The sequence below is a fragment of the Oryzias melastigma genome, linkage group LG21 (assembly GCF_002922805.2).
Source record: "Oryzias melastigma strain HK-1 linkage group LG21, ASM292280v2, whole genome shotgun sequence".
NCBI lineage: Eukaryota > Metazoa > Chordata > Actinopteri > Beloniformes > Adrianichthyidae > Oryzias > Oryzias melastigma.
The window spans coordinates 11,927,012-11,941,517 of record NC_050532.1 but is presented as its reverse complement, the minus strand read 5'-3'; the positions used below and the strand labels follow the sequence as shown (position 1 = coordinate 11,941,517).

At 38.2% G+C, this 14,506-nt stretch overlaps 1 protein-coding gene across 6 annotated transcripts in view; it reads left to right on the top strand.

Annotated features, from left to right (window-relative positions):
- Positions 1-14,506, top strand: part of epha3 (eph receptor A3) — a 92,261-nt gene that overhangs the window by 18,203 nt on the left and 59,552 nt on the right. For 4 of the 6 annotated variants that reach the window (XM_024286638.2, XM_024286637.2, XM_024286642.2 and 1 more), the window contains exons 3-4: positions 963-974; positions 1,728-2,388. In XM_024286638.2, the coding sequence (XP_024142406.1) occupies positions 963-974; positions 1,728-2,388 (673 nt within the window). The remainder of the gene's footprint in view (positions 1-962; positions 975-1,727; positions 2,389-14,506) is intronic. The other 2 variants (XM_024286640.2, XM_024286639.2) reach the window with 1 other exon arrangement.

Sequence of the window (14,506 nt, the reverse complement as noted above, 5' to 3'; positions counted from 1 at the left end):
TGCCTTTCACTTCATTTTAAAATGCACACACTCCGACACACAATGAAGACTAAGCAACATTCTTGATTGAATAAAAGTACATGCTTTTATTTTGAAGGTTTGAACATGATCCTTGTGAGTGTATGTTTCTGTTTATGTTGTTTTTTTTGTGAAATATGAGAAATCTTTAAAGATCCACTCCGATTATCTTTTGGGAAAAAAAAAGAAAAATTTATGCACAAAAGCAATAGTTCGTTAGAAATTTGAACACCCCCACTTCCCATCACCCATCTATTTATATTCTCTCCTGCTACCTTACAGCCCTTAAAACTCCCATCCCCTAGTGCAACAAAAATGGCGAGCAAAATTGGAGTTATCCACCCATACAGATGTCAGCTCGGAAGAGGAAAACAAAGACTCACTTGATCTAGTCGTCTGAAAGCCGATGCATCAGATAGGAGCGGAGCGTCACAACTACAAGCTTTTTCAAACAGCATTTTTATTTTGTCTGCTCCTGATTCAGAACAATTTGAGTAAAGTAATACTCAGAAATGCTATTTTCAGCTTCTTCGTATGTCTTCTAACAATAGAAAACTACCACAAGAACATAAAAAAACACGGTTTCCATCGGAGTGGGTCTGTAAAGTTTGATCAATGACTGATGATGATTATGTATAAATCTCTGCTTTGAAAAAAAAAGTTTCATCAGCCAAATTTCCATTTAAATAGAAAAGAGAAAAGCATCCATTAACACATTTTTTGCCCCCTTTTAGAAAAAAATAAATAAATATTTTAACTCCCATAAGCCCACTGTTTCAGGTGTTTGTCCTCCTCATGGCTGTGAGTCAGTGTTCACTTTCCGGGACTGCAAAGCCGGAGTGCATGACCAATGAGTCTTCCCGCAGTGTTGAATTCAAAAGGAATGACCCAGCTCTCTTTCTCTTTTTTTTCCTCTCTTCTCCTCTCTCTTTGCTTTCTCCCAGTGGAGGGAAAATGTAAGATAGACACGAACGTTTCTGGTATTCACTCACATCTGTCTATAAACGTCGTAGCTTCTTTTGTTCCATAGTGGATTCAGCACGTTTCCTTTTTCGTAGAAGTAGTGTTGTGATGCAAATAACCATGACTGCAGCTTGAAACTCCTCACTTTTAGAAAAAAAGAAAATGTTAGAAAAAAAGGGTGGGAAACTAAAAACACTACAAGATTTTTCTTTTCATTAATACCAATTTTTACAATAAAAACCTCGAATGAAAGAACTAATTGCAGTTTTTCTCATGGATATTTTCGTCGTAATCAAGGAATTTTAGCGATGCTGCAAATTTGCTTCTAATTAATTAGAGCTATATATCTAAGATCTTGTAGTGTAATTTTTCTCACCCTTAAGATTTTATTAGATGCTTAGATTCCAGCAACTGTGACTCTGGATCTGAATAATTCATCTCTAAATGCTTACAGGGTGGAGATAACTTTGTTTTTCTCTGCTGTTCTCCCCTTCCTTTTATTTCTCCAACCCTTAATTTTCCCAAATCTTCCACCCTCTTTAAATCTTTTAACACCTGCTGTCCTGACTCCCTATTTATTTCTATCCAACCTTGTAATAACCCCATCGTTTTCCACCTTTTTTTCTCTCTACAATTCCTCCATCTCATCTACTTCTCTTTAATTCGGCTTCGTTTTCCCTTCATGTTTGCTCCTCTTCTGTCCTCCGTTTCTCCTTTCGACCTCTCCTTCTCTGCATCTTTTCCAGTGGGAGGAGATCAGTGGGGTGGACGAGCACTACACTCCCATACGAACCTTCCAGGTCTGCAACGTGATGGAGTACAGCCAGAACAACTGGCTTCGCACCAACTGGATCCCTCGGCAGTCGGCGCAGAAGATCTACGTGGAGCTGAAGTTCACTCTGAGGGACTGCAACTCCATTCCTTTGGTCCTGGGGACCTGCAAGGAGACCTTCAACCTTCTGTACCTGGAGACAGACGACGACCAGGGAAGCCATTTCAGAGAGCATCAGTACCTCAAGATTGACACCATTGCCGCCGATGAAAGTTTTACCCAAACGGATCTCGGGGATCGCATTCTCAAACTGAACACTGAGGTGCGTGAGGTGGGGCCCTTGAGCAAGAAGGGTTTCTACCTCGCATTCCAGGATGTGGGTGCCTGTGTAGCTTTAGTGTCGGTGAGGGTTTACTTTAAAAAGTGCCCATACACTGTGAGGAATCTGGCCTCCTTCCCGGACACGGTGCCCATGGACTCCCAGTCACTGGTTGAGGTCAAAGGGTCGTGCGTGAATCACTCCAAAGAGGAGGAACCTCCACGAATGTACTGCAGCACGGAGGGGGAGTGGCTTGTGCCGATCGGGAAGTGTCTATGTAACCCGGGATACGAGGAGAGAAGCAGCACCTGCCAAAGTAAGAACTTTTCAAAAATATTTTCACATCATGCATTGCAAGTTTTTTGACCGAACAACCCATTCATGTTCTTGTTTTTTATGCCTGTATTATTTCCATCTATCTATCTATTCTGGTCTACATGAGTAGACTGTTTGATGTAGAGGACCACAGTTCATATCTGTCAACTCAAGAGCTTTAATGTGGGGAAAGAAAACACAGAGTGTGCGTGTGTTTTTCTGTTTGCATGCATTCTGAATATGGGGCGTTCAAACAAACCCATGGATCCCTGAGTGTCTGTGGATGGGTTGTGTACTTGAAAATGATGTTTCATCCAGCCAAAGGATGCAGTGTAGAATGCTCGAACAGCAATCTTCTCTGTGACACATCATTACCTCTGGAAAGATCTTAACCAGAACTGCAAAGATGGGTCTGATAAGGCAGAACAAAAGAGCGGCTTGGAGTGTATGGTGAATCATGAAGTACTGGCGGTGATGGTTGTGGGTGCTGGTGAAAGTATGAGCGGGGAGCAGTTTAAGATGGTTGCAGATGTGTTTGTCTTTCATTGTCTGATCCCCATGGCTGCTCTGTTTGAGAGGCAATATCTACTCGCTGTTGGTTTTACTGCTTGTGCTGAATTGTTGAGGTATCCGACAGCAAATACTTTAGCTTTTTTTTATTAGATGCAGATTTTTTAATGATAATTTTTAGATTTCTTGGAATATCAGTGTTATGTCAGTTGTTTCAACAAAACTAACACTGATTAAATGAGCCTCCTGTAGGAGGTTTAAGCCTCCCTTTGGAATCAGATGACCAGTGAGGTCAAAGGGTAAACAGGAGTTTAAATCTTTTACTAGCATTCTCAAGTTTCCCCCTATTTTTCCCTAAAGATTTTTTTTTGCTTCATAAAAGCAGCAAATATCAAATTTTAAAATATGGCATCTACTTGGACATCTACTTTTTCTAATCACTAGAATAGACTGGGTGAGTCTAAACGTAAACATTTATAGTTTTATAGTTTTTATGATCCATCCATCCATCCATCTTCTTGTCCGCTTTGTCCCGTTCGGGGTCGCGGGGGTGCCGGAGCCTATCCCGGCTACTGATGGGCGAAGGCGGGGTACACCCTGGACAGGTCGCCAGTCTGTCACAGGGCCTTAGTTTTTAAATAATTTTCCAGAAAACCGCACATTGCTAAATAATTATTTTCTCTCATCTTTACAGAAAAAAAATAATACTAAAACATTTATAAAATTAAACCAATTAATAGTCTATCCTCTCCCGTCACTGTTCAGACTGAAGAAGGGTGGAATAAAAAGTCACGTTCTATGTGGGTCTCGATTGGCCAAATTGGCCAGATAAAATGTGGAGGCGGGCCACATTCGGCTCACGGGCCAGATCCGGCCCTTGGGCCGTAGCTTGGGGACTCCTGACTTATAATATTCAATCAAATCCATATTGAGACAAAATGTGTAGTATTTGTCACCAATATTTCTTTAGCTTGGAGATACTTACCAAATAATGATAGAAAAGGATCACACTGAAAAAAATGACAAATTGGATCAACTAACAAAAGTATTTTTTTTACATTTACAATGTTTTAGTTTTCATCAAATTAAAATTTTGGGTTGATGATTTACTCAACTCTAAAACTTTGTTTGATTAAAAACGAATATCTTTAAATGGAAGGAATTACAGAGCTTTTGTTAATTGATTCAGTGTTTCACTTTTTACAGTGTTGGAAAAAAAAAAGAAAGCACACTCCAGAGTGGCAGCAAATTTTGTCAAAATGATGCCTTTGCTTCCCCTGGCTACTCTGTCTCTAGTGAGTGATCTAAAGATGAAGCAGCCAGACACAACACCCTCTTAACAGCAGTCTCAGTCTCACACTGAAACTGGTGTAAAAGTTTTGCTCCAAAAAGGGTCGATTTTTAGCGTTTTCAATTATTGCGGCTCGTCCCCCATGGTCCCTTGTTCTTCAACTCTCTCCTCTCCAGAGGCATGCCCAGTGTTAATTAAAGATCAAAGGCGCTTTACCAGGTCAAGCCCCTGCTGTCAGGGCCGGGGGAGGCTCTTTTTCTGGAGCTTTGGACTCCAGACGAGCCCGTCTCATTGTCCCAATCACAGGATAAACATAGAGCTGTCAGATGAAAACCGTGTGCGCAAAATTTTGAACCGCAACCAAAATAAATATCAATGTGAAAGGGAGTTTATTTCGCCACACATTAAAGTGCCCCATTTTTTCTCTTGGGTAAATAAAAAAGGGGGGAAGGGTTAACATTGATCACCGCTTGTATATTATTACACATCCGGCTGGGTTTCTGGATTTTCCGTCAAATCGAAAAGAGGCCGTTTAAAAAGAATAGAATGACAACGTCCAGACAAATGGCAGACACCCTTCCAACACCCTCCTTTCACTTCCTGCCTCTTGGTAAATTGTGTGAATGTTTGGATGTATTTGACAATCTCTTATTAGTTTCAGAGTGCTCTAATGGACTCTAATAAGGTCTTATGTTACCATGGAGTGGGACAGCTGCACCAACAGGCCCCCACAGCCCCTGTATGCAGCCGTCAAGGGCCCCACCATGCAGCTTGTTCTGCAGGCCCCCTGTGTTAACAGATAGATGGCTGAATGTGGCGTGCTCCCCACACACACACACCAGCAGCGTGAGATGAAAACTTATACACGGTGCCACAGCCAACGAAAATGGATAGAAGCAGATGCTTAAGCGATGTTTTCTTGAGTATTTACATGTCGCTGACCTTCAGTGCACACATACGGGCCTTTAAATGCGTTAAGGGAAGCCATGTTGCGTAAATAAAAGGCTTATTGAATCGCTGAAGAAGAGAAAACTGGGCTAAAAACTCAACCTTATGCTAGGATGCAATTCTTTTAGGTGCTGTTGTAACGTAATATATTTTTCTCTTATTAATCTTTTTTTCTTGTGTATTTTTTTTTGTTTGAGAGCATTTGTCTTTGTTTATACGGACTCCAAAGTGTGTACAAGGGGTTTAGTAGAGGGCATTCTTGTATTAGCCTACTATTGTGTCTTGCTGTGTTGTTTGAGTGTCTCTTGCCTGCGATAATGTTGAAAAGGAGGATATTTTTAAATAATTATAATAATAAATAATTGAAATTTGACAGTGAAATGTCAAGAGTGCATTGCACTTTTGCATTTGTGTGTCTGTGACCGGTGTGAATGACCGATAGCTTTAATAAATTGCAGAAACAGAGAGTGTGTTTCTGTTGTTGTTGGTTCTCTTAGTAACAGGGAATGCCTTTATAAATGTCACTGAAAGGAGTTGATATGGAGCTCCGCTGCTGTAAAATGTGAAAGGTATCGTCAGTCATCATCTGGATTACTGTAGGTTTTGTGAGCAGCCTTCATCCTTTCCACACCGAATGTGAGGCCAGATCTAATCTCTCTAAGTCGGTCTTTCATCTGTCATTACAACAGGCTGGAGCAGGTGAAACCGGCTCCTATCTACCATCAGTGTGAAATTCTTGCAACCCTTAATTTGATCCTAAAACAGCAAACGGATGCCTGTTTGTGAGATGTGTGTGGTGTATGTGTGTGTGTTGTACGTGAAAGCAGCTGCTTCATTGTATGCTGAGGAGAGACGCAGGTTTACATTCTTGCTGGATTTATCAAGACACACAATCCTCAAACTTGCCAGACGAGTAATGCCTATTATAAAAAGTATGGAATAAATCTTTAAGTGTAGACAAAGAGAAACACATAACAATGTCACTTTATACTTTTTATTTCCTTTAGAATGCTTATTTTGTTTTTATTATTTTATTTTCTCTGTTTGAATAAGAGAAAGGCAACATTTGAGGTTTTATTTATTGCAAATTGGGTTTTGGGACTTTCATTCCAGAAAATGACCTATTTCGCTTGAATAAACACAAAACACCCAAAGGCTAAATTTCCAACCTTTTGGCTGCACTGGATATCAATGCAATTCACTAGTTTTTTTATTTTTTTATTTTAATTTTTAACTAACCAAGCACTATCGCTGGGGGAATTTTACCTGAGCATAATTTTCAATATGTTGCATTTTTCTGAGTGTCATGGGTCCCTGGGTGAAGTCTCATGTCCCAAGAATGGGTGGACCAAAGGCCAAGTCTGTATCATTATTATTTTATTTTTTTAGGATTTTTTTCTTCTCATATTTCTAATTTTTTAGGATTTTTTAAGAATATTTTAAGATCTTCCAACATTTTTATTTTCCTTTTGTTACATAAGCCACAGCTGAAAATGGAAAACCAAAAATAACTTCTCTAATTTATCATGTGTTGTTATATATTGATTTATTTTTTTAAGAGAAATACGTTTTATTTGGTGTATTATATCAGGTAAGAATTACCCAGAAAAAATAATGTTGTAACTTTTTATAGCGAAAGTGTTCTAGGGTTAATAGATTAGAACAGAAAAATTTAGGTAATTTTATATTTTTTGCATTAAAAAAATAAATTCTTTGGTCAATTTTTAGAAATCCAGAATTTTAAAATAAAGCATTTATCAATAATAATAATAATAGAAAAAATATATTGTTTTATCCAGATGTATTATGTATTTTCTAGCAAGTGAAAATGAATACATTTAAGGTAAATTGATTTATAAAAAAAAATAAAAAAGCCTAAGTTTCAATAAATAAGTTTATCCTTCGCTCCTCTCTTCCCAGCGTCTTTGTTCATCCTAAACTGCTGGTCTTGGCTGCTGGTTCAAAGCCCTTCGTCCATCTCATGTCAAATGTTTTATATCACTCTTCACCCTCCAGCTTAAGCGATTTAACTGCCGCCCTCATGCACAGAGTTGCGTGGCCTCCCAGCAGACATTTTGAATCGGAATTATACATCTTCCACTGACGCTGTCACGCAAGCCTCCATCATCCAATCAAACAACACAGGCTTGGCTTGAACTGAGTCAGCACTTCTTTTAGCTTCAGATCATAATTACATTCCCCGTTATTAACGTTTAACATGCACACTGTGGATGAAAGGGCTTCTGGCAGTGGAGTTGCATGTCTCAATGTCATTTATTCAGACCACACATCAGTTGGACTCTATTTGTTATACATATTTTTCATGAATTTGTGCTTGAGTTCCTTCCTGTGTGGTCAGGAGGTTCTATTTACTAATTTCTTCCTTAAGTTGATGTTTATTTGTGATTTATTAAAGCTCTTTTAGGGCTTTAAATAAATAATAAAAATGTTTAATTAACAAAAATATACTTAAAGTTTGTAAAATACCCCCCCACAAAAAAAAAGTAAAAACCTCTTTAGTTGTGACTATAAATAACTCCTTTAAATAACAATCTTAATATTTACATCAAGTACGCTGAACTTTAATGCTGTAAATTCAACATTTGGTCCTGATTTCCTTTAGAAAAACCCCATTAGATCATATCCTGGCTTCTATAAACAGACTCTGGCAAACACACTGAAATGCACAGATCACCACAAAAAAATGAGATCTCCACGCCACTATGTCATATATTTATCCGTGTCCCATTCATTGACAGTGTTTGGGTCTTTGTGGCTTTTTCCCCATCAGAACCCTGCTGTGATAAGACCTTGTGTATACTGTACCAGCACACGCTTCCACGCGGAGCAGCATGGTATAGTGCGGCATAACAATAGCCTGGTACTGTTGGGTGTTCCTCTATGAAGGGCACCTCCACCTTTTGTGCATGAACATCACAGATTCCCAACACACACATTTGCAAACCAAATCCGAGCAGTCAGATCAGTTAAATGTACCCAGTGTGTGTTTCCCAGCGTAAACTCATTATACTGTACATGGCTGGGTGGTAGCACTAGTGTTCTGTTGCTCAAATCTCCTCTTCTCTTGTCAGTTTGGTTTAGTGTAGAGGCTTCTGTTGCCTCTGCAGCCTTTTGGGTTGTGTGCTCCCTGGCATTTAGCCCCTTTGGACCTGGAGAGGATAAGAGGAGTTGGAAGTAAAGAACAAGCCCTGGACCAAGAGCTCTGGGGAGAAGGCTCTTGAATCATGATGCTAACACTGCACTATAGCAGCCTGATGAAAAAAATATGTCCATTTATACATCAGGAATTCACATCATATTTATTTTTGCAAAATAAAATCTATAAAATTCATACTTCTTCCTTAAACAAAGGAAACTATGGCGTCATGTTGTAATGTTTGTTAGGTAACAAGGTAAAACCAATATTTTACTTTTTTTTTTTTTCTGTGTCTTTATGGTTTTCACAAAATAATTTTTCTTTTAACTTGTTCCGTCCAACAGCTGAGCGAACAGATAGGAGCTGAAAGCTTCTTGTTTTGAACATATTTTATTGTTACAATCAGGGTTATGAATCTTCTGACACAAAAGGTGTATATTTATTTAAACCATGGGAACAAAAAGAGTTATTTAAATGAATAAAAAATATTATTATTATTTTTTCAGTAATGTGTCATTAAAAAATAAAAAATAAAAAAATCAATTTGTGTATTTTTTTTCTTAATATATGACAGAAACACAATGTTTAATAATTTTATGTTATGCAAGCAGAAGTTTTGAAAATTACAGCAACAACTTTTCAAATCAGTTGAAGTAATTACTGTCCCGTTGCAAAAACTTGTAAATTGTTTTGTTTTTGTTAAGATTAAACAAAAGAAACAAATGAGCTAAAGGAGCTCATGCAAATTTGATATGTTATTGAGAAATACTGCATGAACACACATTATTCTATCAAATCTCAAGGCTTATTATTTTTTTTAACTTAGAGCCAGACAGACTTTCTTCCAGTCTTTGGAATGTGTCACGCAAAAGATTTAGGCTTTTCTAAAACAATTTATTCTTTCTACTTCTTTCTCTTATTTTAAGTTCAATTTTGGCCTCTGAACTTCTTTATTATTTAAAATTGTTTTCTTAGGATTTAAATCCATTAGATAAATCAAAAATCCAAATAATAAACACAATTTTACTATTTGTTTTTTTCACTTTGTAATTTGTTGGGTGACATAAGTGTAATCTGCTGAAATTAACCAACAGGTGAAAGTTTTAAAAGGCATTTAAAAATCCTAAAAAGTGAGATTTTCTAATTATTTTATGTTTAAAAAGCATATAAAGGCATTAGAGTAATTGTAAAAAATAATAAAATAAAAAGCAGAGGATAAAAATAAGTGTTTTAGATTTACTTGTTGTCAAAAATGACTGTCGTAAAACCAGTATATATAAAGATTTAGTTGATTGTGTGTGTGCCTGCGCCCGTGTGTGCACATTTCTGGCGTGCACAACCAAAGGAGCATTAGCCAAGGATGCCGAAAAGGTTCGCTCATTCCGGGTATTATTGCCTGTTTGCTTTTCTCTTTATGGGCTTCCAATGCAGACTGGGGGTAGTGGGTAGGCCTGTCACCCCGGGGCCCTGGTACTGTTGAGACTTCAAAGCTATTGGTAACCACAGGCTCAGGAATTCAACTGAACACACACAAACGCACACATGCACACAGAGGAGAGCCTGCATAAGAGTGCTGCAGAGAAAGAATATTTCTTGCTCCCTTCTAGTCAAAATCATTTCTATACAGACATATCTTTACATAAAGTCTGATGTGTGCATGCGTATTTTGTATATGAATATGCACAACTGTACACGCATGCACAAACAAACTACAGATTGCCTTCTTAAACCACATATGCTCATGCATGATATAGAAGAAACTTAGTCCCATTTAAAATGGTTACATAGGATCATTTTTCAGCTTATAAATGCCTTTATAAAAGCAAGATTTGTTGTAATTAAAGCTATTTTAATGCAATTTCATCTTGAAATGTTGTTTTTAACTCTAGTTATTTTACTTTTTTTTCTACAAAAGTCTTTTTGCTTGACAAAAAAACATATTTCTGGTCATCGGATTGAATGCCAGGATTATGGTTCATGCTTTTTTTTTGTGAGAGCAGTCTGGAAGACATGTGCCAGTTGACAGGCAAAGACACCAGGATGGAAGCACGGCAGGAAACGTGCTGTTTGACAGACAGTGTATGTTTGGAAACACATGTAATGTGACAGAGGAGAGAACTATTGGAGTAGAGCACGGGACTCACTCCATCATTTCCCCAAGATGAGAAGGAGATAGTTGGGAAGAGAGGCCAGGGAGGAGAAGGGGGATATAAGCGCAGTAGAAAGTGCTAGAAACAGCCTGTCTTTGGGATAGAAACTCCAGCTGGAGGCACAAATTCCTCTTTAGAACCATTTGTAGTTTGACATCTGTTATCAACTCATCATTGACTTCCTCTTTTCTTTTAGGAGAAACATGAAAATTGAATCTTTAATTATGCTCTTGTTGTTTTACAGCTCATTTATCTGTCACTACTTCTTAATGTCATAAAAAATTCCTTCAAAATCACAGCGTAAAACAACAGAAAAAGTTAAATGTTTTCCTCATCATTTGTATATTTGACATTGCTGGATGAGCTAAGCAGCCCATAAATACAATATAAAGTAACCTGCAGTTTCCTTCTTAATTCGGCTGCCCTTGTGCTGAAGATTTGTCGGCATTCCTTTGATACTTTCAGGAGCTGTGGCTGTCAAGTGCCTCACTTACGGAGGCGCGCGGTTGTACGGCGACGCCGTGAGTGCTTGTCAGCTGCATCATCTCTTTGTGGAGCTGTGATGATTTCAGCTGAGAGGCCTCTCATTGTCGTTTCAACCTGAAAAACCCAAGCGTCGCTACATAAGCGTCAGCGCCGGCGCGTCTGTCTGATCTGCCGTTTTGCTACGCAACACACGTCAACATACAGGAGCCTAAGCATTTTAACAAAAACAACATCTCTCTAATAAAAGCAAGCGCTGGGAGTTACAGCTCAGCGCGGAAATGTTACACAATTTGACGGATGTTGTACCACATTAAAGGTTGTTGTTTGTCGAGGAACTTTGCTGGGTTCCCCTTGTATCTCACGACTGGTTTGCTCGTGCGCTGGCGACCTTGCAGAAGTAACCTTGGTGTTAATGTTGTTTGTGTCTTCCATTTCAATAAGGTTGGCAAGAGATGAAGCATATAAATTCCTTTGGGATTTTTTTTCTCCATATGTGTATAAAGTTGAGGCAGGAAGTAATTAGGGTTCAACAGAAGTTCTAGTAGCACATCTGACTATATACATACTGTAGGTCATTAGAAAGCCAGTGGTGAGGAGATTAGAAGGAAGGAATACAAAACGTTAACAACATGTGGGGGAAAAAACAGTAACATTTTCTCAGCCCTTTAAAATTTTAACTCAGTGCAACTATTATCATATTTGATACACACATTTTTGTGATTCCTAAAACATTAGCGTGATTGGGCTGCGAATGCTGGAAAATCTCTGCAAGATTCCACCACAGAAATTCTTGATGTGACCACGGAAATGTGAACAGCAGCTCATTTGACTGCAGTTGTAAAGAATTGTAAATCAATGAAAGAGCATTTTGATGGCTTTCGTTATTTTCCCGAGGATTCTGCTTTGAGAAACAAATGGATTGAATTTATTGGTCACAGCAACGTCAATAAACATTTAATAATTAACTAAGAGTCTTTGGTGAACTGGAAGGAGAAAGAATCAGGATTTTGGAGGAAGTTCAGTCCATGAAGCTCTTCGCTTCCTTATCCGAGCTGACATCCGGATCAAAACAATATGACTGGACATTACTGATATTGCTTAAGATTTTTATGTAGCAACAGTGAAGATTTACGCGAAACACAGCTATCACAATCAGACAGGGCGGAGATAAGGGATGGAGCAGCTCAGCTCAACTCCAAAAGCCACGCCCCCTCAGAGGAGATTTTGTAAACAGAGGCTTCAGATCAACATGAAAAATGACTTTTTAAGACATTTAGATTGTGGAATTTTTGTTAAAAACATCATAATTAAAACACTAATATCAATATTTTTGCCTTTTAAACTAAAATTGTTGTGAGCAAAAACTTACCAAATCATCTAACATATCATATCTGATACAATCAATGTAGATTTTTGTTTTAAATATTTATTTTTTGAGGATTTCATCACAAAAAAAAAGAACTTGTGAATTACATGATGTGGTGGGCTTTATATGGTTAAATGAAACTTGGCTCTTTTTACAAAATCGAGAGTTCTTGTTTTCTATTGAAATGCTTTCATTGCTATTATTACTAGTTTGGTTCTTCCACTTGCTTATGATTCACAACAATTTGAATAAAGAAATAATCAGAAACACAATTTTAAGATAAATTTTCCTTATGAATGTCCTCCAGTTTCAGAAAAATGCCAAAAGAACATGTTAAACACAATTTTAATTGGAGTATTTAAAGCATAATTTCTAGTTATACCATTATAAAAGTAAAATGTTAACTTGCTTTACCCTTATCAAAGTTGTAACTATTTTTTACAGAAGCTATGACTACTCAGAAAACAACTTGTTTACATGGAAGTCCACACAAAAGTCATTTCTTTTAGCAGAGACGTTCTTATTCACATTCCTTTTGGAGGGAATGCACATGGAGCTCTGTAGCCCGGTCAAATTACAGATATATTACAGCCGGCAAAGTTTCCCATCTTTCTGAAATGATCAATGGATTCCATGCGTCCTTGAATTTCCGTGCTCCAACTGTTGATGTAGGTAAAGTAAAGGTCTCCGCACCCCTTTATGCCACCCTGTAGCAATCCCTATCCACCCACAAGAAGCTGAGCGATGACATTTCATCTTCATCAATTGTGGTTAACTGAGAAATGATGTCAGATGAAACATGGTGCGTGAGTGCATGTGTGGATGCGCACATCTGGGAGAAAGGAATTAGCTTTTTTTTTGCGTCTCTTACTTTTGTGCACGCATGTGAGCGTGTGTTGATTAAAGGCGGTCAGGCCTCAGTGGTCAGGCCTTTAACTGTCCCTTCACTCTGAATGCCAAACACAACTGTGCAATCCACAGTGCAGCCAAGTGTGGACATTTCAGCTCACTGGACGGCCTCAGAGAGCCTGTGCGTGCATTTTTTTTGTTTCTCTCTAATATTGTGAAACAGTAGAGAAGCATGTGTCTCTGTTTATGAAGTTCTGGATTCCCCTGTCCTGCTGTGTCACATTTACCTTTTTAAACGCAAAGGTGTATTTAAAAAAAATAATAGTCATTTTGGTTAAAGAAGATGCTTCTTTAAAATGTATTACCGGTAATTAGAAAAGCAACAACAATGGTCATCCACCACATACCAGACCTTGCTGTTGTTTGCAGGCATTTTCAATATAGATTTATGACCAAAATAGTACACGGAAACCCCAAAAACCCATATGCTTACAAACTCTAGAAACGTTAGCTTAAACGAGGACTATATTGGTGCTTTCTAATGTCATCATCACCTTCTGTCAATAATTGGGTGGCTGAAGGCTCCGCCCCAACAGTTCTGTTCCACTTTTCAATGAATCTGCAACCGATGGGTGGCCCCCAAGAGGAATTCTTCTGTACTGTTTAATAGGTTTATTTTACAATGGAAACACTCAAAATACTGGACTGTACCAGACTGGATCGCAAGGGTATAGAGTCCTGAAGGAGTAATGGAAGTCCTATGCTTTGCAGTCCTTGTCGGTTTAGTTTAATCTGTATAATTTGCTGACCAATTTTGAACGTTTGTTTCAATGTCAACACTTTTTACTTGCTACTTCGGTATGGAGGAGACATGCTGCAAGATGGGCATTGAGGAGGCAACAGCTATATTCGCTGATAGATTAAAGATTGTCTGAAAAACGGTGTGCGAAGTAATGTGTATCACGTTAAAAGTTGTGTCCTACTCTGTTTCAATTCAATTCAATTCAATTCAATTTTATTTATATAGCCCAATATCACAAATTCAATTTGCCTCATTGGGCTTCATGCCTGTAGTTTTTACAGATGCACAGATGGAGTCATAAAATATGCACAATAGGTAAAAACTAAACAGACTATAAAGAACAGGTCATCCCTGTCCTTAGACCCTCCCTCGCGGTAAGGAAAAACTCCTAAAAAAAACCTGAGTCAGGAAAAAAAGAAGAAACATCCCGGGATGTTTACATCCCGTAATGCAGGTGATCGGTTTTGTCCACTTGTTCAGCTTCGAGCATGGAGCCTATTCAATCAGAGGGAACTCAGAGCAAACTGAAGCTCAGTCAAATTGGAAACGGACCAAGACCC